The 20,993-nt window shown below is 40.9% G+C and overlaps 3 protein-coding genes across 6 annotated transcripts; all 3 read right to left on the reverse strand.

The window, feature by feature from the left end:
- Nucleotides 1–2,033: 2,033 nt before the first annotated feature.
- btc (betacellulin, epidermal growth factor family member) lies at nucleotides 2,034–15,794 on the reverse strand. 4 transcript variants are annotated; one of them, XM_083794234.1, is made up of 8 exons: nucleotides 15,733–15,794; nucleotides 13,388–13,460; nucleotides 12,624–12,918; nucleotides 11,739–11,846; nucleotides 8,286–8,406; nucleotides 6,623–6,769; nucleotides 4,217–4,362; nucleotides 2,034–2,937 (listed from the first exon to the last, which is right to left on the reverse strand). In XM_083794234.1, exons 3-7 carry the CDS (start codon nucleotides 12,661–12,663, stop codon nucleotides 4,218–4,220), a joined length of 561 nt encoding a protein of 186 aa, XP_083650360.1. In that variant the 5' UTR covers nucleotides 12,664–12,918; nucleotides 13,388–13,460; nucleotides 15,733–15,794; the 3' UTR covers nucleotides 2,034–2,937; nucleotide 4,217. The 4 variants fall into 4 exon arrangements, with proteins under 4 accessions (XP_083650360.1, XP_083650359.1, XP_083650362.1 ...); XM_083794233.1 differs by having other exon boundaries at nucleotides 8,286–8,409; XM_083794236.1 differs by lacking the exons at nucleotides 12,624–12,918; nucleotides 13,388–13,460; nucleotides 15,733–15,794 and adding an exon at nucleotides 8,939–9,070 and having other exon boundaries at nucleotides 11,739–11,841.
- Nucleotides 15,795–17,249: 1,455 nt separating this feature from the next.
- gng10 (guanine nucleotide binding protein (G protein), gamma 10) lies at nucleotides 17,250–19,301 on the reverse strand. The gene is made up of 3 exons (XM_083793599.1): nucleotides 19,104–19,301; nucleotides 17,927–18,075; nucleotides 17,250–17,815 (listed from the first exon to the last, which is right to left on the reverse strand). The coding sequence occupies exons 1-2, from the start codon at nucleotides 19,182–19,184 to the stop codon at nucleotides 17,944–17,946; spliced, it is 213 nt and encodes a 70-aa protein (XP_083649725.1). The 5' UTR covers nucleotides 19,185–19,301; the 3' UTR covers nucleotides 17,250–17,815; nucleotides 17,927–17,943.
- A 608-nt stretch (nucleotides 19,302–19,909) lies between these two features.
- On the reverse strand, nucleotides 19,910–20,674 carry LOC310878911 (mannose-P-dolichol utilization defect 1 protein-like; the record flags this gene model as incomplete). The annotated part of the gene is made up of 1 exon (XM_083793328.1): nucleotides 19,910–20,674. The coding sequence occupies one exon, from the start codon at nucleotides 20,672–20,674 to the stop codon at nucleotides 19,910–19,912; it is 765 nt and encodes a 254-aa protein (XP_083649454.1).
- Between the last annotated feature and the right edge of the window lie 319 nt (nucleotides 20,675–20,993).

The raw sequence follows: 20,993 nt of genomic DNA on the forward strand, positions 1-20,993 counted from the left end.
TACTTTACTCAAATTTTTTATTTTTAATAGGAGAATTTTACTTGTAACATAATATCTCTACATTGCAGAATTGATATACTTTTACTTAACAAATCTATCTCTTTCACCACTGAATCTCATCATGCAACCTGGGTTCCAATCGTGGGTAAAATACTGATTGCATCTTTAACAGAGAAACATATTTAAGCAACCACAACAACCGATCTTCTAAGGGACAATCTGGACATTTCCGATGAATTAAAGCTGCAATCTGTAAGTGTCATGTCCTACCTGGGATGTGAAGCTGGGTCCCGCACCCAAGCACCAACATTTTTACTAGAGAGCATGTTTTGGAAGGAGTTATTTCCATCTTTTCAAACAGTATATACTGTAATAGAAGATAGGGCCTCCTCCAAAAACTGCAGTTGTGTGGATTATATTAGGTCAAAAATAATGTTTTATTCACTGAAATATGTAACGTTTGCAGCTTTATCAATGGTAACCTTGTGGACTTGACAATAAAATGAGCATTTCAGTTAACATTTCAATAGGTTTCATTACGCAATTTCAGGATTGCAGACAGAATACACAGAATCTTTTATTGAAAAAAATTGGTGACATTTAAAATAGCTCAAACTGAAAAACCACCGACTTTACAGACTTTTTTTCCCCCCCTCGTGCTACTCACTCTCCCCATTTAGAGTGGAGAGTTAATATATAGATACACATTACACCTTGTAAAAGGCTGGTAGTCTGGAGAGTGTCTGGGACAGTGGAGCACTTTCACCTCAGTTCTGCCCTGCACACACAGGCAGGGCTGTTCGGCCCTCCGGAGCCCAGAGTCAGCGTGGCTCCAAATATACAGATCAAAAAGTCTCTTTTAGTATAAAGTTCACCTTGTGCCTCTTCCAGCCGCCGTCGTCCTGCAGAGCAGCAGCAGCAGCAGCACACAGTAGTGGAAAGGTTTGCTTGCATTGCTGACATTGATGAGTAACAATATTCTATTAAGGCAGTGGTTCTCAAACCTGCTTTTACTTCAAGGACTCCCCTTAACTCTGACAGAATACAGTTACAGACTTGTATGGGTCAATTTAGGCCCCCCTAAATGATCTCAACAACAGACAGACTCCCTGAAATTCACTTTAAGAACCACTGCATTCGTTCACAAACCGTTAAAGGACCACTTCACCACTTTTCAACCTATCTTCATATAATAGGTCCTCACTAATCATGATAAAATGGCATGATTTTTTTCTACACAGTCTGTGTCTCATAGGAGGGCTGTGGGCAGTTTAAAAACCGTCTTCCAGTGACATCATCATTAGGCAGATTATTTTTTAAACAAGATTTTTTTACACAAATGTTTAGATTTTCATTATTGTGAGAACGATGGCTTCCATTTTCTCATTGCAACTTCTCAGGAATAGAAAGCCTGCAGTTTTTATTAGCTTGTATTCCCCATCGATGATGTCACTGGAAGACGGTTTCTGAACTGCCCACAGCCCTCCTATGAGACACAGACTGAATAGAAAAAAATTGCGCCGTTTTTTCATGATTATTAGTGAGGACCTATTATATGAAGATAGGTTGAAAAGTGGTGAAGTGGTCCTTTAAGTCCTGATTATTGTCAATTAGAAATGTTTCGCGTTGATTAATTGATTTTTCTAAAATGTTCAAAATAACAGATGTACAAGCTCACAGCGCGGCACGAAGTGATGCACTGTGAGCTTGTACATCTGCAATTTTTAAAATCTAAAATGGCACGGATGCAGGGTTAATGCAGTGTTACCTCTCAGAGTTACAGTCCATTTGGTTCTACCAAAACTATACCAATAATTTCCAGGGATCCCCTGGAACTCCGTAAAGGACCCCTGGGGGGCTGGGAGTCGCCCCTGGACCCCACTTTGAGAACCACTGCTTGTATAAGGATCAAAACAAATGTGAGGAATGGGAAACTTCTTGCAAACTGTGGCATATATTAGTTATAACAACAGAACACAAGTATAAATAGGAAGGATATATTGAAATATCATAAGCTTCTATTTTTTTTTACATGTATGTTTAGCAGGACGTTCAATACATATGAAATGTGATTATGTGAATCATAAAACCAGCATATAACTGAATCTCTTCTCTCCTCTCATCATTGAGGATGTTGAGATTCAAACCTACACGGTATTTAACCACTGTAAAGGGATATTACATAAAAATGTAAATAAATTGGTCATTCCATCGTCTACTCAGGCTGATGTGAACACCCCAGACAGTTTTTAATTTGCTTGATTCAGTATTTAGATATTGTTTTTAAAGTGAAATATCCCTAACTCTGGGCTCCCTATTTTGTTCATGTCAAAAGTATTACTAAAACAGACGCTCTACAGGCTCACAATGTGCCACAATGCGACGCATTGGGAGCTTGTACAACGTATATTGTTTTCTGAAATAATTTGAGCTTGGTAGACTGGTTATTTTCCAAATAATATAATAATAATAATAAATAAATAAAGCTTAAGTGGTTAACCTAGTAATTGAATGGGGAGATTGATAATCAGCCATGACAGTGGGCTATCTGGTTGTATTGGGAATCAGTCCACTGGTAGTACGAAATTACTTTTTTCCCCACCATCATTATTTGGTTCTGAGCAGTCACTCTTTGGGTGAGTGAATGAAGGGTATGTTATTCCTCTATTAGTGAAGATAATGCTCTTTCTCCAGCAAGTAACGAGGTGGAAGATTAAACTCCCACTCATCACATTAGTAGTTGTTATTTTTTCATTCAATACACCTAAAAGAACTGCTTTCATTTTGGTTTCAAACCACTTTGGATACATCATACATCCAACCAGAGTCCAATACCGATGTCCTTCCCAGAGAGGCTTTAATTGCTCTCTGCTGCAGCAGGCCTCGGTTCTGTCCAGCAGAACGCTGCCCTGTGTTCTGTATCACATCTCAGCATCGCTGTAAGACAAAGAGCAACAGCTGCCATGAAGAAGAATAGTTATCTCTCATACCCAAACAATTCCCGTCAGCGAGAGATCTCACACACACACACACACACACACGCCCAAAGAACTCTATATAGGGTGTGGAAACGGTTTGGAATGTCTCCGTCTGATCTGGATTCATGTGAGTTGAGTTATGAGACAATCTCAGAGCTTTACCCAACTCTTACATTGGATGCCACCCAATGTTTGTGAACAGAACTTAATATTAAACACACACACACACACGTTTATATTACTATACTTGTAAGGGCATCAACACTTTACTGCCAATGTGGCACTGAAAATAGCCTATCAACTAGGTATAAATGAGACTATCAAGCAATGCCTAATCCTAACAACTACCCAAATCTTTTCCTTATTGCAAGCCTAAAGAGCCGTCCACAGCAAGTACTATAACTAAGTATAATAGTTTTTAGTTATAGTTACAGTGCTTACCATGAACGGCCCTCAACTCAAAAAGCTTTTGTAACTAAAGAAACTTGGACATTTGTCCTCACAAAGTCCATTTCTTAAATTCCACTATACTTGTGCACAAGGTGGATACAGAACGTTTATAATGACTCGGCCCGGAAGAATCTGGGTGGTCCTGAGTTTGTAAGCTTCAATATTATATAATGAATAGCGGATGATGTCAATATGGCAATTTTTCTCACTGTCTATTTGGCTGCATTCTGCGAGCGACACACTCACACAAAAAAGTGACCAGGCACATACAGTATGTTTTGCACGCTTGCCACTTACAAGACGTAATTTGTGATTACTGTTGCTTTTGGTGACTGCAAGGTGCTTCCACATTTCAGTCTACTTTTACATTTTCCATTCCTGACTCTATGCCCATAGGTCACTGTAATTAACTGCTTATTTTCAGATCATCAGTCAAAATATTTAACATTCCAGAATGGACAGCATGTGTTCATCGCTGTACAAGGATAATGTGCTTCTGATGTTAGAAGTTTCCTTCTTTCTTTCACGTCTGAAACGTATCTGATGCATTGAAACATTGTGACCGTGACCGTGCCCAGTGGAATCTGTCGTTTTTCATGGATCTTCCACGGTGGGGAAAGCTGGTCATTCTGGGCGGGCCCGGCTATTCAATCCGGCTGAGCAGCCGCCCTGGGCTCACCCAGGCCACCCGTAGATTCGCCCCTGTTTGTGGGGAGACTTGGCCCTCACAAGTATTAGTGATACATGTACACACCCACACAGTCACCCACACCCAAACATGCGGTCACCTCATAAATCATTGGTGTGTTCTGTTGAATCTGGCATCAGTGTTCCGTGTGCTCCACCAGTGTCTATCATGTTCAACTTTTCTGTTCCGTTCCGGGGTTCTTCCTCTGTGCTCCTCCGTCTCCGCTTACACAGTGTGTACCTTCGACTGGAATACATTTAGACAGTTATATGTCAATCAATACATCAGTCAGACATGATCACATGCATTCAGATCTGTAGAAGTCGAGAAAAAGTTCAGAACTTATTAGAGTAGAATAAATAAAATATATACTTGACAATTTTCAGCAAAGTTTAGAGAAGTTTTGTTCGGGACACATTTTGGAGCAATCCAAAAATTGGTCCATATGTGTAGTTACAAAAGTGAATCATATATTATAAATATGACTATCCATGCCTGGCTTCTTCTTACTTCACTTTTGGCTGATTCCTGAGCCAAATATACAGCATTCAAAACATTAGAAATGACAAATAGGCTATCTAAAACTTCCAAACATCTTTGAAAACTTCCAGAACATTTTCTATATAATCTGCATTTTTGTAGGTTTTTTGTGGTCTCTCACTATGTGCTAGAGATGCTGTGTGGATTGCATTAATCTGCAAATCACTTTTGCTCCACAGTATCCAAGTGCAAAGTTTGCACCAACGTTGTACTAGTAACAATCAGGGCCAAGGGACAGTCACATGATTGACACCATATGGAAACTGAGCAGCTAGCCCAGTCATGAAACTGCACTGCACTAAAATAAACGTGCTAATATGAGATAATATCTTGTTATCTTGTTACAACAGAACATTCTTTGTATTTGTCCACTGTGGCATTAATGTGTCGTGCTATGCCATAAGGAAACAGTAGTATCTTCTCAATAAACCTTCAACAATTCAAGTCCACAAAACCTGAATAGACTGTAGACTCTACAGTACAGTAGTAGAGCAGTGGGTTCCCAAACGTTTTAGTTGGAGACCCAATATAGGAATTTGATGTCTCCCCAAACTAGTGAAAAACTAGTGAAAATAGATTGGTTATTTTCACAGCTTAAAAGTTACATTTGTGGAATTTATTTTAATCAGTTTTGTTTTATTTCATGAAATTCTTTTGAAAAATGTTAGCATTTTTTTATGTATGAAAAACGGATTCTTCTTGAGCTAACCGCCCGGACGGTTAGCTCAACCGTCTGGGCACCTAGGCTGCTGAGCCAGCCTGACGGTTAGCTCAACCATCTGGGCACCTAGGCTGCTGAGCCAGCCTGACGGTTAGCTCAACCATCTGGGCACCTAGGCTGCTGAGCCAGCCTGACGGTTAGCTCAACCGTCTGGGCACCTAGGCTGCTGAGCCAGCCTGGCGGTTAGCTCAACCATCTGGGCACCTAGGCTGCTGAGCCAGCCTGACGGTTAGCTCAACCATCTGGGCACCTAGGCTGCTGAGCCAGCCTGGCGGCGTGCCTCGGGTTCAACTCCCGATCCCGACGGCCTTTGCCGCGTGTCTTCCCCATCTCTCTCCCCATTTCATGTCAGACTACTTTCATCCTATCAATAAAGGTAGAAAAAGCCCCCCAAAAAATAACAATGATTGATGATGATAACGAGATTCGTGACCCACAAAAATTGGTCTGCAATCCACAAATGGGTCCAGAGTCCCGACACTGTATAACAGTGCTGTAGAAACAGGAATTTGTGTGAAGTGTGTTATAAGCCTTTACAGTCTCACAAGACATTCAATAAAATGCAGATACATTCTATCCATGTCCCTGAGTACAGACCACAGGAAACCATGCTGCATTCGTTAAACCTGTACTCCATTCATTGCACAACATTGTGCAAGCAACATCATTGTACAAATAAATTCGGGTTCACAGTCTACACAGCATGTTTTGATTACGATTGTTTTTCTTTGGGATACAGTATATATGTATATGGAAGGACAATATCAGTCACCAGAAGCAGGGATGCTGAATTCACACATGTGGAGTTTGAAGTCCAGTGGGTTTATATAGGAAGGGCGTATCTGATAAAAATGAATATTAAATATCTAAATGTTTAATCAAGCAACTTGGGGTGCACACAAAAGACAGATATATGTGATGTGACCCCCTGAAGGTGAAATACCACATTAATCCCTATACTTCTTTGTGTGACAAATAGCAAAGGTAGCTGATCTACAAGCTCACAACACGTCATGTTGTGATGACGTGTTGTGATCTCGTAGAGCTGCAATTTTTACTCTTTGGGGAAAACAAGACAAAATATGCCCAAAATATGGACACAGGGTTAATGTAATTTTATTTGTTGTGATTGTGATAATTGTGATAGTATCAAACATAATAGACCGAGCTACTCAATATGGGGAGTCGGCGACAGTCATGCAATAAAACAAGGCATTGATTGTATGATGGTTTCTTTCCACTCACTGTGAACACATGCAGATGAAAACGATGAGGAGAATGAGGAAGACGAGTCCTGTGATGACGCAAGCAATGATGATCTGACGCTGTTCTCCAATCTGCAATTCCAGGTCATAATACTCACACCTGGAACCTATGAAACCATGTTCACACCTAGGACGAAGAATCACAAACAAAAAGACTCACTCCAGAAAACATCACTTCCACAATGGACCACTATGACTATCAGTAGAGTACACTAATGAAGAATGGTGGATCCCAGACGGTCGGATCCCAGACGGTCTACAGCAGTGGTTCCCAAACTTTTCAGGTCCCAAAAGAGAGATTAGTTTGCCCGCGACCCAAGGTTTGTTTGTTTTGTTAAATAAAAATGTATACAATTATTTTTCTTTTTTTTTACTTTTATTTTTGTAGTTTCCACAGAATGAGGCCCCAAACATTTTTTGTTTGAGACGCAAAAGATAAATTTGGTGTCTTCCTGGGACCCAAACGTACAAGAATACATCATGAATTAACTAACCACTTACATGATGATGCCAGATTTAAAACATAGTGAAAATAGCTAATGTATGCTTGCTCACAACACATCGCACGTGTTTTGTTGCTGCACAGACTTGATAAAAACCAATCTGATTCCAAACTAGAAACACCAAAAATCTGCAAAGCAGTGGATAGATTAGTTCTTCAGTCAGTCAGTCAGTCAGTCAGTCAGTCTGCTTGTGTGCCGACAGGCAAAGATGGCCATATACAGTATCAGAGGAGATTGTGTGCACCGGTCCGAAATTTGCCTCGCATATCATCCTCAGCACCACATGCAACACCAAATACAAGAAACAGATTTACACACTTTTGAACATACTGTAACATTACAATATATTTAGAATATAATAATAATAATAATAATAATAATAATAATAATAGACAAAGAAATGCTTCAGTTCAGCGAATCATCATGGAGCTTTGTAGTATCTCCTGTACTGAACATGATTACAGTGAGAGACAATATTTTGTTGGAAAACAGACAGTATGTTGTAATGGTATGCTGATACATAGTACAAAGTAAAGATGATTCCAGAGAAAATTCTACCACTCCTTCCTTCTTGACTGTCATTCCATGATTCAACTCTTACTCATTTTTAAAGTTAGGCCTTTATTTGTCTTGTGTGGGAAATTAAGTTTCAGTTCCACGCAGCTGCACCGATAGTCATGATCTGCAATTTCCATTGGGGGGGGGGGGGGGGGGAGAGCAGTTGAGTGTCTTGCTCAGCAATACAACTTTAACAACTTAAGCACTATTTAAAAATACTGTAGCGATAATCAACAGCTCTAAGTCAGTCATATAGATAGAGCTATGTAGAATGATTGTTTTATTTTTAAATATTATTTAGCACATCGCATTGGTTAGATCCTGGATTTGGTCTGATTGGTTTGAAAGGCGCCGAGGACGAAATACCAGCCTTTTCACATTGGCCTAATATAGTGCCACCAGGAGGCCGAACATTGCTGGCCTACCTGACCTGACGGAGACTTGTGCTCCAAGGAGCACTTTTTCTAGTTTGTAAAAACATCAGTGGTTGTCATACATTAATTTGGGTGTCCGACTCCTTGACATGAAGTGTTTTGAGAACCATTGTCCTACTACAACATGGCAGTACGTAGTGAGTGGTACCTGCATGAGGGAACCTTCTGTTCTTCAATGTAACGACAGTCCCCGTTGATGCAGTAGTGCTTCAGTGCTTTGGGACACTTGGTGAAATGGCCACTCCACTGGCCTGAATCTTTATTAGAGTCTGCTGTGGAAACAAAACTGCATTTAATTTATTTCAGGAGTATAGTAACACTCAAGGCAAATATTCTATAACAGCAATTCATAGGCATTTTTTTAACCACATGAACCTCAGGGTCCCTATTCTGGGGGCGAACATTCAGTGAAAATAGCAGATCTACAATCTCAAAACGAATATAACATGGCACCACTTCTCCATTGAAATCAATGGATGCAGCTGCCCTGTTCTAATCTGTTACTATTTTGAATGGTGTCTTTAAGAGGGAAGACAGGAGGGGGCCAAGTATTGACCTCTAGGGTCAATAACATATACCATATAGGGGTTATAAGTGGTTAAAGTCCATTGAAAATCTATGGATAAAGGTGTTTTAGTAAGAGAAAAAGTGAGAGCTTTCTTTTTCATAAGATGTAGCCTATTCACTGTCATATTCTACTCATACTTACTAATTATTCTGTTTTTATTGATCTTTTTGCCTTTTCACCCAATTTAGTTGTTATGCCAAAATATCAATTTATATAACATTGACACGTCTTACATTTGAGAAACTTGAGCCATGCCAGACCCATCTTTCAGGGGAGCAGAGCAGCCAGACTCTCGCGCTCCCTCTGTGCGTCAGCCAACCACTGCGACTGGGCCCATTGGGGGGGTGGTGGGGGTTTGAGAACAACTGGTTTTGGAATCGCTTACACACAAAAGAAAGCAAGGAGTATGAAGAAGGATTCACACAGTAAGCCTTCTAATCGGCAGCAAACTGCTGCCAATGGTTTGATGGAAACCATGGAATGCATTTTTGCATTCTTCTTTTCCATTGCGTCTTATGAGTGTTTGGGTTCTTTTGCAACCTGGCTGCATGGGCTGTCAGTGTGACATGGTCTGATAAGGGGTCTCTATTCCCCATGTCGTCCCCCTGTGTAGTCTGTCACTGCTGGTTGGTCTTGGGGACGGGTACAGTAGACAGCCTGGGGTCCCAGACCACAGGTTGAGAAGAGAACCACTGGTGTAGAGACAACGTGTCTCCTCCAATACACGCAACGCCACCAGTGGCTTCTTTTCACTTGACAGTGTAGAGTTTCACCTGGAGGGAGTTACACATCCGGAGGAACTCACACTGTCTCTCTCATGATTTATGGGGGTATCCGAGTGACAGTGAAGTGACAATTTAATGACCTTTAAGACCTTTTTAATACCTCAAAAACAAGAAAAAGAGGAAGGAAGGAAGGGTAATCATCAAACTCAAAACTGATCCAACATTGGCCAAATTGTTAATAATATAAGGAGGCAAACATTGTGAAAATAGCCGATCTACAAGCTCACAACTATTTTCAGTTTTCACAATATTTACGTACCGTGGAACCGAGTTTAACTAAATGTTATGCATCACCTCCTATAATTCCAAGTGCTTATTGGGTGAGATTCAACGTGATTATTTTGGCGGGTCATGGCCTGAAAAGGTTGAGAGAAGCACTGCTGTAGGAGACAATGCAGTGACAGACATCGCCCTCCCTGCCCGGTTCTCCAACCCCTGATGCACCGTGAAGGATTTTGAATCCATGGTCTCCATGCCCAGTGGTCGGCAGGAACTTTACCCCCGTGCCCCCCGGACGCCCCGATACTTCTCATGCTTCTCTCTCTGTTGCCCTGACCTCATACACTGGAATAGCCCGATATATAAATAGATCTGGAGGAATTACACAGCGCCTGGAAAAGGCCTGGTGGCATCATCATGCTGCGAGGGTGTAAAACATGTGTATCAATTAACGCAGCATACTTCTCTAGAAACACACGCATTTGTAATGTATTACAGTGATTGTAAGGACATAAAACTTTTTATAAATAACACGTTTACTATTTATTTTGCCATTTTTTACTTAGTAGTTATACTTAGTTGTGTCACATAGACAAAATACAAGCTCACACCGCGTCGCAGCTACTGTCAGCATCAGTGATGCACAGATATGGACATTCTTAGCCGATACTGATATCGATATTTAGTTTGTGTTGTTTTTATTTCCCCCTTTTGTGCCAGGGAAACAAATACATCTTCAATACAAGAAGTCTTCAGGAATCTACAGCTTGGTATGGCTGCAGATAACCAACACACCAACATAGCAAATGCAAAATGTCTGCTTATCAACAACTGCCATCGGTTTATGTCAGTTTTATTTGCCGATAACGATAATAAGTAGTAAATTAGGCCTAACTCTAAGCTTAACCCACACACACACACGCACACGTTATATATTACAGTTTCAGATGTGATTTTTTTCCCTCCTCTGGCTTCTGTCAGGCACTTTTGTTGTCTCCCTGGAAATAAAAATGTCTGGGTTTCCGAGGCTACTTTTGTTCTCTTTCACACAAAAAGAGAATGAACCATATCTCCATCCCACTGGATTACAGACACATCCAGGGGCCTTACGTTTATCCCTACCATTTCCCCTCCCTGTTTCACTCAAGGCTACCGCGATGCTTTACTACCTTTTCCCAGGAGTTTTATATTTGTATATGAGCCTGTAAAAGAATGTGCTCTTTAACTCGCATCAAAGCGACGGACTCTATTGTACGCTGAAACATGAGCACAATGAGAACAGGGCCTTTATAATGACCTTTGGTCCTGAAAAGAAAGTATCTCATTACAAAAAGAATGTCCGTGGAATGGCAGTCGACAGAATCATTGGCGCATGTGTTAAACAGTTAAAAGACAAAGTAACAACCCGGCCTTTCTCGTCCACTGCAGCAGATCAGTAAAGAAAGAACAAACAACAAAAGGGAATTAAAATGCCGAGCCAATGATGGAAACAGCCCTCGGTATGAAACAACAAAGTAATTTGTCCCAGGCTGTCTTCATAAAGAGTCGGTGTTGTATTTCTCCATTGCACACACAGAGCAGGGGTGACCAGCTAGGCCAGGCCCCTCGTTGGCAAGGCCACTTTAATTAGCACTGGGCTCTCTGAACGTAGTGGAATACGACACCTATGCAACTTCATTAACCACTTTTCTATTATTCGCTTTTTTCCTGTCTGTGTGTGTGTGTGTGTATTATCACTCTTTCATTAGCCACTTAAAACCCTCTATACTTAGCAAACGACTACTTAGTTGACTGAGGTCAGCTCTATACTTTTCACTCTACACCAAAATCTCTTTGCCTAAAATAGCCGATCTACAAGCGCACAGTGCGCCGCGTTGCAACACGTTGTGAGCTTGCATATCGGCTATATTTTCACTGAATGTTTGCCCCAGACACTGGCGTTCAAGTGGTATTCTAGATTCCAACTTTAAAGCAAACTTTTATGACGCGGCAAAAGTTAACTCGCCCCTCCTCCGGCACACATATCTACCTGTGCAATTGTTTCTGTTGCTATGGTGATGACAGGGAGACACAGTTCGATTGGCAGGCTCCTCAGTGGCATTCCATTCTTCCAGAGAGTATTTGCATAGGGCCAAAGCTGTAGCCAGAAACAACACACAAAGCTCTGGTCACACACACACACAATAAACAAACACACACACAAACGGAAAATACCTGTGCAAGACACGATAACCTATATGCTCTCTTGCACAAAAATAATACATCCCATTCTGTCTTGCTCGGGCGGGCACACACACACACACACACACACACACACACACACAGAGAGAGAGAGAGAGTACCCACCACGCCCATCAATTGCTGTGGTCACTCATAGGTTTGATTGGGCAGGAGTGGGTTGCAGTGTGTGTACGCTTAAGCTAGTTAGTAGATAGAACTTTCACAACTAAACGCTACAGATTCTGCCATTATTTATTACCAATTCCAGGCTACAGTATTCCTGTCATGCTGCAGTATTTAGTCAATTGTTAACTATAGCATTTTAGTCCAGAAATCTATCAACATCACGCTAGATATAGCATTACATCAAAATGGTTAAGCCCACTATCATCTTTGAAAGCATTTATTTAGTAGAAAGTAGGTCAAGACTCAAACTAAACAATGTTAAACTTAATGGATAGAGTGACATTGTTACATGAAACTTGTAACTTTTGTAAGTGATCTCTGCTGAAGAGAATGTACTTCATCACTTAATAGAACAGCATTCCTCCTGTAAACCTGATGTAAAGAATATGTGTTGGACATTAAAGCTTCTATAATCGTTACAAACAGGTATTCTGTTAACACTCAATGGGATAGACAAGATGAACTTGGAATACATTTCCCAAACGCTAGGTAGAACCGTTTAGCTTACCTGATAGTATGCCCAAATACAGCCTGGATGCCTTTGCCATCTCCACACTAAATACAACCACTTGTCCAAGACATACAAGATAGAGTCTGAAACTAATATAGGTCAACCTGATCCGGACCTTATTTTCTCAAATGTCAAGATCCAAATCCATGTGTCTGTGTTGTAGGAGTTGTCCAATGATAGGCTGTGTTCTGTCATGGACAGCATTTGAGCTCATAGTCAGCCGGCCAAGTTTGATGTCCTCCAAAGCAGACATGAAGCCCAAGGTGCCTGCCTGCCCTGCCTGGACTGTGCACTGCAGTGGAGAGAGTGAAAAATAAAAGGGGTGGGACTGAAACCTAAAGCTGATCACCCATAAACCCTGCTACCACTTCCCCGCCCACAAGTTTAAAGGAGAATACCACTTAATTTAAGCATGTTATAAGCCGGTGGCATAGATACGTTATTATCGTAATTGTTAGATGAACACAGTGCAAACACAAAAGACTAAAGGCCAGATGCCGTATTGATAATGTCAGCCTCTGTCAAAAAAATAGAATGTGTTGGTTAGAGAAGTGGTTTAAAATATTCAATTTCATCCCTACACTGAGTAAACATACTGAAATGCACCATAAACTGCAGCTGCATCATGAGAAAGTGAGACTCACAAAACCGTCTGATGTATGAAATCATGACCAGACACGTTTCGTTGCTTGTGAAGAGATTGTGCGTGTGAAGGATGTTCACACGCCATATACAATTTAGACATAACCTGTGTGTCTTACCTTGTGATCAGGTCTTTTGAGTCTCTGAAATGACTGAAAGACTGGGGCCAAGATGTTCATGAGAGAGATGAGCCTGCAGTGTAGGTAGAATAAGGGCAGACATAAGGATAAAGGTGAAAGAGACAATGGCATTGACATGAGGTGAGAGACAGCCAGACAGGGGCGGGGAATGATACTATCAATGAAGGAAAATAGAGTATCAGGGGAGCGGCACAGCGCTAATTAACACAGGAATGACCCAGACAGCATATGAATGGTCCAGGTGTGTGACATTTTAGCACAGGTCTCCATCAGGGCAGGTCAGGTTGTGGCATCCAGGTGGCGCTATAATAAATCCACCTGTCGGTGGCACTATAACAGGCCAATGTGAAAAGGGTGGGATATATTCCTCAGCCTAGTAGGAACGTCTGTGAAAGATTCCACATAAATTGCACGGCACGCTGCGTTCATGATTCGAGGCTTTTTGTTCAAAACGGGCCAATCCTGTAAACTTTGAAAGTAAAGCCAATGTTAACCAATCAGGATGGAATATGAAATATCTGACAGATCTGTGTTGAGCACATGACTAGAGATAATGTGTAACGATTTGCAGGATTCTTGGACAACATATGGAGGAGTAATGTGTTTTTACAAGTCAGCCTCCTGGTGGTGCTATAACAGGCCATTATGGAAGATTTGGGGCAGAGGTTTATCGTTGGCATCTAGGGAGTGTGTGTGCAAAGTTTGGCATCGACCGGGTTACGGTGCTGGAGATTAGCTGTACACAGACGGACGAACGGACACACACACAGTCACACGGACGGACGGAGTGCAAAACATACTCTATCACAATTAATGATTAATTAGACCAGTGTTTCACAACCTTTTTCATTTCAAGGACCCCCCAGTTTGATATGCATTAGGCAGGCCCCATTTGATGTATAATCTCTGGGGCCTCAATCTACACTGTATAATCTAGTTAAGGGTCCGTTTGGTGCCTTTGTTACAGACCTGTAACAATACATTTGGTTCCTAATCCTAACTATCAATTAGCTGGGGACCCCTTAGAACTCCCCCAAGGACCCCTGGGGGAACCCCAGACACCACTCTGCGAATCAGTGATTTAGACTGCATGCCGGCTTGTAATACACTTGGTTCTCTTGGGCCTTTGGAACTTCTTGAAACATAATGTAAGTCAGATGAATAATGCCCTGGGCTCACTGTGTCCCCACACAGCACTGAAAAGCACCAGCCATTCTCTAGTCTAGAGGACAAAAGGTTCAGACAGAGACAGTCAATGAAAAGCTCAGCATTTCTAGGAAGTGCTGACAAATTGACACTGAAATGGACCAGGATATTAAAAGAAAATGTTAAAGGGCTTGTATTACCAAAGATTTGGATTCATTGTTAGAAAAGGATATGCTTAAAGTAAACTAGATGTAATGGAGGAAAATGTACTTTCTTCGAAAATAGCTGATCTACAAACTCAGAGAATATCTGCAGAGTTTTTGGAAAATTTAAATTGAATAATCACATGCCCAATAGAGTTAAAGTGGTAAAAAAAATAATCCATAGCAGTTAGCTGTTTAGAAGTTACCTGCAGAAACTTCAAGTTCAACTGAGGCTTACCTGCAGAAACTTCAAGTTCAACTGAGGCGCTTAAAAATGTACTTCGATCCGTCTGTGCGGATTTTATCATTTTCTCACATTAAAATGTACTTCTCTCACATCTGATCCATGCATCAAAACAAAACAAAACAACAATACCAGACATGTGTGTTAATTGTTGACTACATAGCCTATTTAGCAGCACCTAGGAAATATCCATGTAGGCTATGTATTCCAATATTATAAAATACTTTTTGTGGTGCTACACCGCCACAGAATGCTACTATCACCTAAACTGGTGTGGGCCTAAGTGTTCCAAATTGAATCAAAAGCCTTGTTTCAAGACACAACACCATCTTTAACCTCCCCAAATTCTTCCATGTTGCTACATCCTCCTCCTACTCTCCAAACATTTGCTATCCAGCAGTCCCACTGATACACAAGCTGCTTACAGGTGCAGATAATGCTTGAGGTCATTTAGTTCATTAAAGTGGAAAATTATGTTTTATCTGGACACAGGCAGTCACACTCCGTCGAACAGAGATTGAGATAAACGAGCTCAACTCAGAACAACAACTTTCATTGTTCAAGGCAAGCCAAGGTCTTCGTGTTAAGCCACATTTTAAGGCATAGCCTAATAGATTAGTTTGTTTGTTTTCAAGGTTTGTAGGCTATCCACAAGTCTAAATAGGAAACTTGACAGCGAAAACAGAACATCCAAATAAGAAGAATGGGAAAAGCTAGAAGAACTGTCCTACCTGGTAGCCTGGGTTCCCTATGGTTTCATCAATAGAAATCCACAATCCACATCCTATCGATTGCACTAAGCCGTACTGTGCGACACTGCCCCCTGCTGCCTGATTCACTGTCATTCACTCTGAGCATGGACAAAAGCATAATTCTTTAGGTCAGTCAATTTGGTTACATCATCATGTGTACACTCCGAGTTACAGACATTGAGGGGCGGGCATGTGTTGTTGCTAATGCTAACTAACTAGTAACTACCGTATCAATAATTTAGCTGGGGACCCCCCACTGCTTTAAGTGGGGGCACTGGGGGAGCATTATCCATTTGACATTGACAGTCCCATACAATTGGATAAGGCTGTAGTCAGGCTACAGTCTACACCTTCTCTGAAGGCCCTGCAGCTTTCATCCCTGGCTGTTAGCCCTGCCAATACAAACTAAACCACAGCTCATTCAACCTCCCATTCATACAAGATGCAGTCAAGACATAACGAGTAATTAGGAATCAATTAACTCACCTGCAGCTATCCATGGCCATGGGTCATCTACCAGATTACATTATGTTTTACACAACCAGACAGTTCAAATACATTTTAAATTAAAGATGGTTATACATTTGAAAAGTTGTCAAATGGGACATTTGGCATGAGTAGGCTATATTCTACTTTTGGTACTTTGAGTACATTTTGATACCAATACTTTGGTACTTTTACATTTTGAATACGCCTATGCAATGTATTTCTACATTGCAGTATTGATAAAATACTAAGTAAAACATGCAAGTACTTTATCCACCACTGGGAACAGCTGACATACATTAGACAGTAGAATGTTGTAATAAATCTAATCTAACAACTTTTTTTGTGCCATAATGGTTGCAAGTAGTTGCATGTTGCAAGGAGTTGCATTGGTGTGGTGTGGACTGGCCTTAGAATAAGTACTAGATTTGTTTTAGTATTAAGTAAAAGGGTATTGGAAGTAAAAATATTAATACCTTATTGTAGAAATAGGGTCCCATACTCCCATTTCACAAGTTTTCAAATGTATAAAATATATAAATCCTTTGAAAATATTAATAACAGGAGGTTTGGAAAGGATGTGACCAGCTGGATTGAGACGCAGCCCACAGCCACAGTGGCCAGAGGAAAGGGAAGTGACCACACATAGACAACCATCTCATGACCAGAGGGGACTGGGGGCTTAACAACTCAAACCCAGTTTGGGCTTATTTGTTTCTGTTGAAGTTCTTTAATCTTAACCACATTCAACACGGCATCCATATTTTTGGCAATGTTCAAACTTTCAAATGTTCAAACAGATCTGCTATTTTGGCCCAATGTTCTTCCCAAAATAGGGATGCTATAGGTTCATGTGTTAATTCATAAACTTTCTAAAACGACAATGTCAATGCAGAGATAAAGAAATAAAAAGCAAACAGACACTATACTATAGTCATTGTTAATATAGGCTAGCTGTCAGTAATTTGTACTTATTCCTTTCTCTGTTTTTTTTACATTGTGAACTAACTGTTCCTTGTGAATAAATGAACATGGCTTGAGTGTAATTTCAACATGTGAGTTTGTGCTGCAGTTTCCAACAGGAAGACGCAGCTTCCTCTTGTTGGCTGTGCTCCTAACTTTAGTCTCAACATCAGGAAACTCAAATGTGGCAATTTAGAGCAGTGCTAGCCTATAAACATCCTCTGTCTGATCCATAGATATCCACTCTATGAAATTGTGTCATCAAAGTGATATATGAATAATGATAATATATGCATTTTTGATCAAGTGAAGAGGTTACAAGATATTTATTGTGGATTATAAAAAGCTGAAATAGAAATCACAAGTCCACTTATTGTAGTGATAAAGTGTAAAAATAAAAGTTAAGTTGGAAACAAATACTTGGCACCAGTTAACCATACAATATATTAATATTATTATCATCAACATCATCATCAATAACACATTTTTAGTACAAAATTAGTCATGTTATTAAAAAAAATCCATCCAGTCCACAAAAATGAAAATCCCTTGACATGGGCGAAAAACTCTTCATCTTCAGTAAGTTGCTTCTGCTGATCAAACTCAAATTCTCCTGCAAACAAATGCATTATTTTGTCATTTCAGTATTCAAGGCTTAAAGAAAAGCTAAACAACAGGTTCTATTCATTATGCATAAAGGTCGTTATTAAGCCTTGTTGTGAACCTTGGCTGACGTGAGCTCTACAGAACATGGCAGGATCGAGGTTCTCTGAAAGGGTTGCTGCCCAGCCCTGTGGGCATGCCAACCAGCAGCGCATCCTTGCCTGCATTCTGCAGACAGTACTGTTGCAGCTCTGCAGCAGCCTGGGATACCTGGTGGGGAGGGGAGGGAGAGACACTGGAAAAGCTACTAACCACTTAAATGGGTAACTAGAGTCCCTCAGGGCTCAATACTAATGTATTTTCAGTTTTCTATGTTATTGTGGGGAAAGCTTTCGCTGAAAATAGCAGAATGACAAGCTCACAACGCAACGCAACAAGTCGTGTCACGTTATGAGCTTGACAATCTGGTATTTTCCTCAGGAAAATGCTGGGGTTTAAGTGGCTAATACTACATACAGTATTGCAGTGGTTGTTAAATTCGGATTCATGGGACTCCCAGGGGACCTTGATGGGTTCCAGGGGGTCCCAGTTTTAACCACTTTAATCCTAAATATGAATACAGAACATCGGCTTTTAGAAAATGGAACTGATTATAACAACTTCTCCAAATTGTTGTATAGGAGTCCCTGGTAAATTATTTTCATATGGGTGTCTGCGGCCAAAATTCATATTAATTTGGGGGGCCACTAACAAATTAGATACACACTGTATCAGTTGCAGCATAATGTAACCAATTAACCACTTTCAACATGGCATTTCTATTTTGGGCATGTCATTATAGGTGACAATGTGAGATTTATTTTAAATAGGCTATACTGTACCTCACAAAGATCGTCTATTTTCACAATGCGACATATGGGGCTTAAGTTGTAACTGAAACGCCCCATTATTGTCTTTGCAGGGATATGCTATAAAAAGGTTTTGGATCTGAAACAAATCATATTTTGCTGTGTATTTTGCTGTGTCACAAATCCACCTGTATATAGCTGAACAATATATTTATTTCCAGAATATCATGAATGTAGGTATACAGTATCACTTAATTGTCATTATTACTGTGCAGTAGAGCCTAACCAATATACAGTACATTAGACAATACTGTATATACTGCAAACATTCAGCACAGCTATAATATTAAAGATAAAATATAGCATACCCTCACACAAGTAAACGCTATAAGAACATCAAGCCTTTCAGTAAAGATAAGTAGATAACGTTTTCAGTTTGGTTTCTTTTACCTTGATTCTGTCCACACTGGCCTCAAGCTTCAGTTGTTCTACAAGTCTCCGCATGTTGGACAGATTGGAATTAGAGGTCATGGTAGTAGTAATTTGTTTTATTTGAAGGAGAAATGGAGGAAACACGCGGTGATGCTGTGGCGTTGCTCTGCTAGAACACTGGCTGACTTCACAAATAAAGTCAGCCCAGGCTGGCTGTGTTTCTTTCCAAATGACCCCTGCTTTGGTCCACTTCCCTTTAGCACAGTTGTGTACAATGACAGAGGCAATGGTGGAAATGAAACACGACCCAACAGTATTGACACAGCAACATTCTTACAGTATTATACTTTAATGTTCTAGTTCCATCTTAAAGGGATAGTTCACCCAAAAAAGTTACTCATCCCACGGACACTTGCATTTCTTTACTTAGATTTTTAGTCTTGAGCACGAATGCAGTATGAATTAAGCCCTATTTAAAAATTTAAATAGCAGATCTACAAGATTGTGAATCTGCTATTTTCAAGTATTATGTTATTTTATGGATTTCGTTTTTAATTTATGAAATTCTTTTGAAGAATGTTTAATGAAAAATGTCTTTATAATCTGATGTCACCCTCTAGTCTAAGACAAGAAATCTCTTGTGAATTCAAAATGTGAAAGGCCTCGGTCCTCCTAATCACATTTGACCCAGCTGGAGGGTAGGATGATGGATTAACAGTTGAAACCAACTGTGACTGCCAATCACTGATGCTTTGTTACTAGCATTAGACTGGAATGTAAGATGTGCCTGACAGTATCTTCATTATCATCCTGTCTGTATCCATCTACCTGTTCTTCTTCTGTTCTGGAATGCTGTTCGAGTAGTAGAGTACTTGGAGGGCGATGATGCCGTTACAGGCAGAGGATATGACGTAGGAAAGGGCCATCAACAAGTCTCCCGTTTCCTGCACTGAGGTGAAGATGCGAGCGAGGGATCCTGCAAAAAGCAGGAACACGGAAATGGCCGACAGCTGGCCTGTGTGGCAATTTCGGAAATTAGCGGCTACCTGGATCAGCCTGCCGATGATTATTGCTGGCATGTTAGAGGCCTGCATGCTGGTGATCACTGACACGGGCGTGACGGGGGACAAGAGCATGACAAGCAGCCCAAAATACACAACCAGGAACAGAAGACCCCGGGCGGATTTCCCTGCATAGTGCTGGATGAGGAACCCAATGGTCGCTGTCTGCAGCATGAGGAAGAGCGCCTCGCCCCATGCACTGAAAGGGAAGTTGTTAGCCATGCTGTAGGCCATGGTCCCTGTGGTCGCATACAGCTCCAGAAGCACAGAGTTAAAGCTCAGTCCCTCGGCACTCTTAGCCCTTATCAGTTTCAAGATCTGAGGTAGTTTCACGAGCACAGAGCCTAGGATGATGCCAATCCCCAGGCCTTTGCTTAACACAATCTTCAAGCATGGTATGTTGAGAAAGTTGAAGTCGAGGAAGAACTTGCTGTAGCACGACTTCGGCATGAAATAAGGCACCAAGAAATCCTTCAACGGCTTCAGGAAAGAGGAGCTCCATTTCACCTGGAGCATTTCTGCTACCATTGTGCAGAAAATCAGTGATCAGGAAGGAGTGGACATTATATACAGTATATGGTTATGGTGGAGTGGTTGACCCTATATGGATGTTATTGATGATGTCCACAATGACATCACAACATCTAACATTAACTTTTAACTACCAGGTCTGGTAACTGGCTGATATAGTATAGTATAGGTCGGTTAGGTGGGTGAGCTGAGTTTGGTTCAGTATGCTGCAGAAGGGTTTCTGTATTTTATGAGGAAACAGGGTTATATTTGGGTCAGTAGGCTGGGGAGGAGTTGCTGTATTTTATGAGATGATCCCCATAATAGTGTCTGGTAT

Source organism: Protomyctophum parallelum (genome assembly GCF_964188405.1).
Source record: "Protomyctophum parallelum genome assembly, chromosome: 21".
NCBI lineage: Eukaryota > Metazoa > Chordata > Actinopteri > Myctophiformes > Myctophidae > Protomyctophum > Protomyctophum parallelum.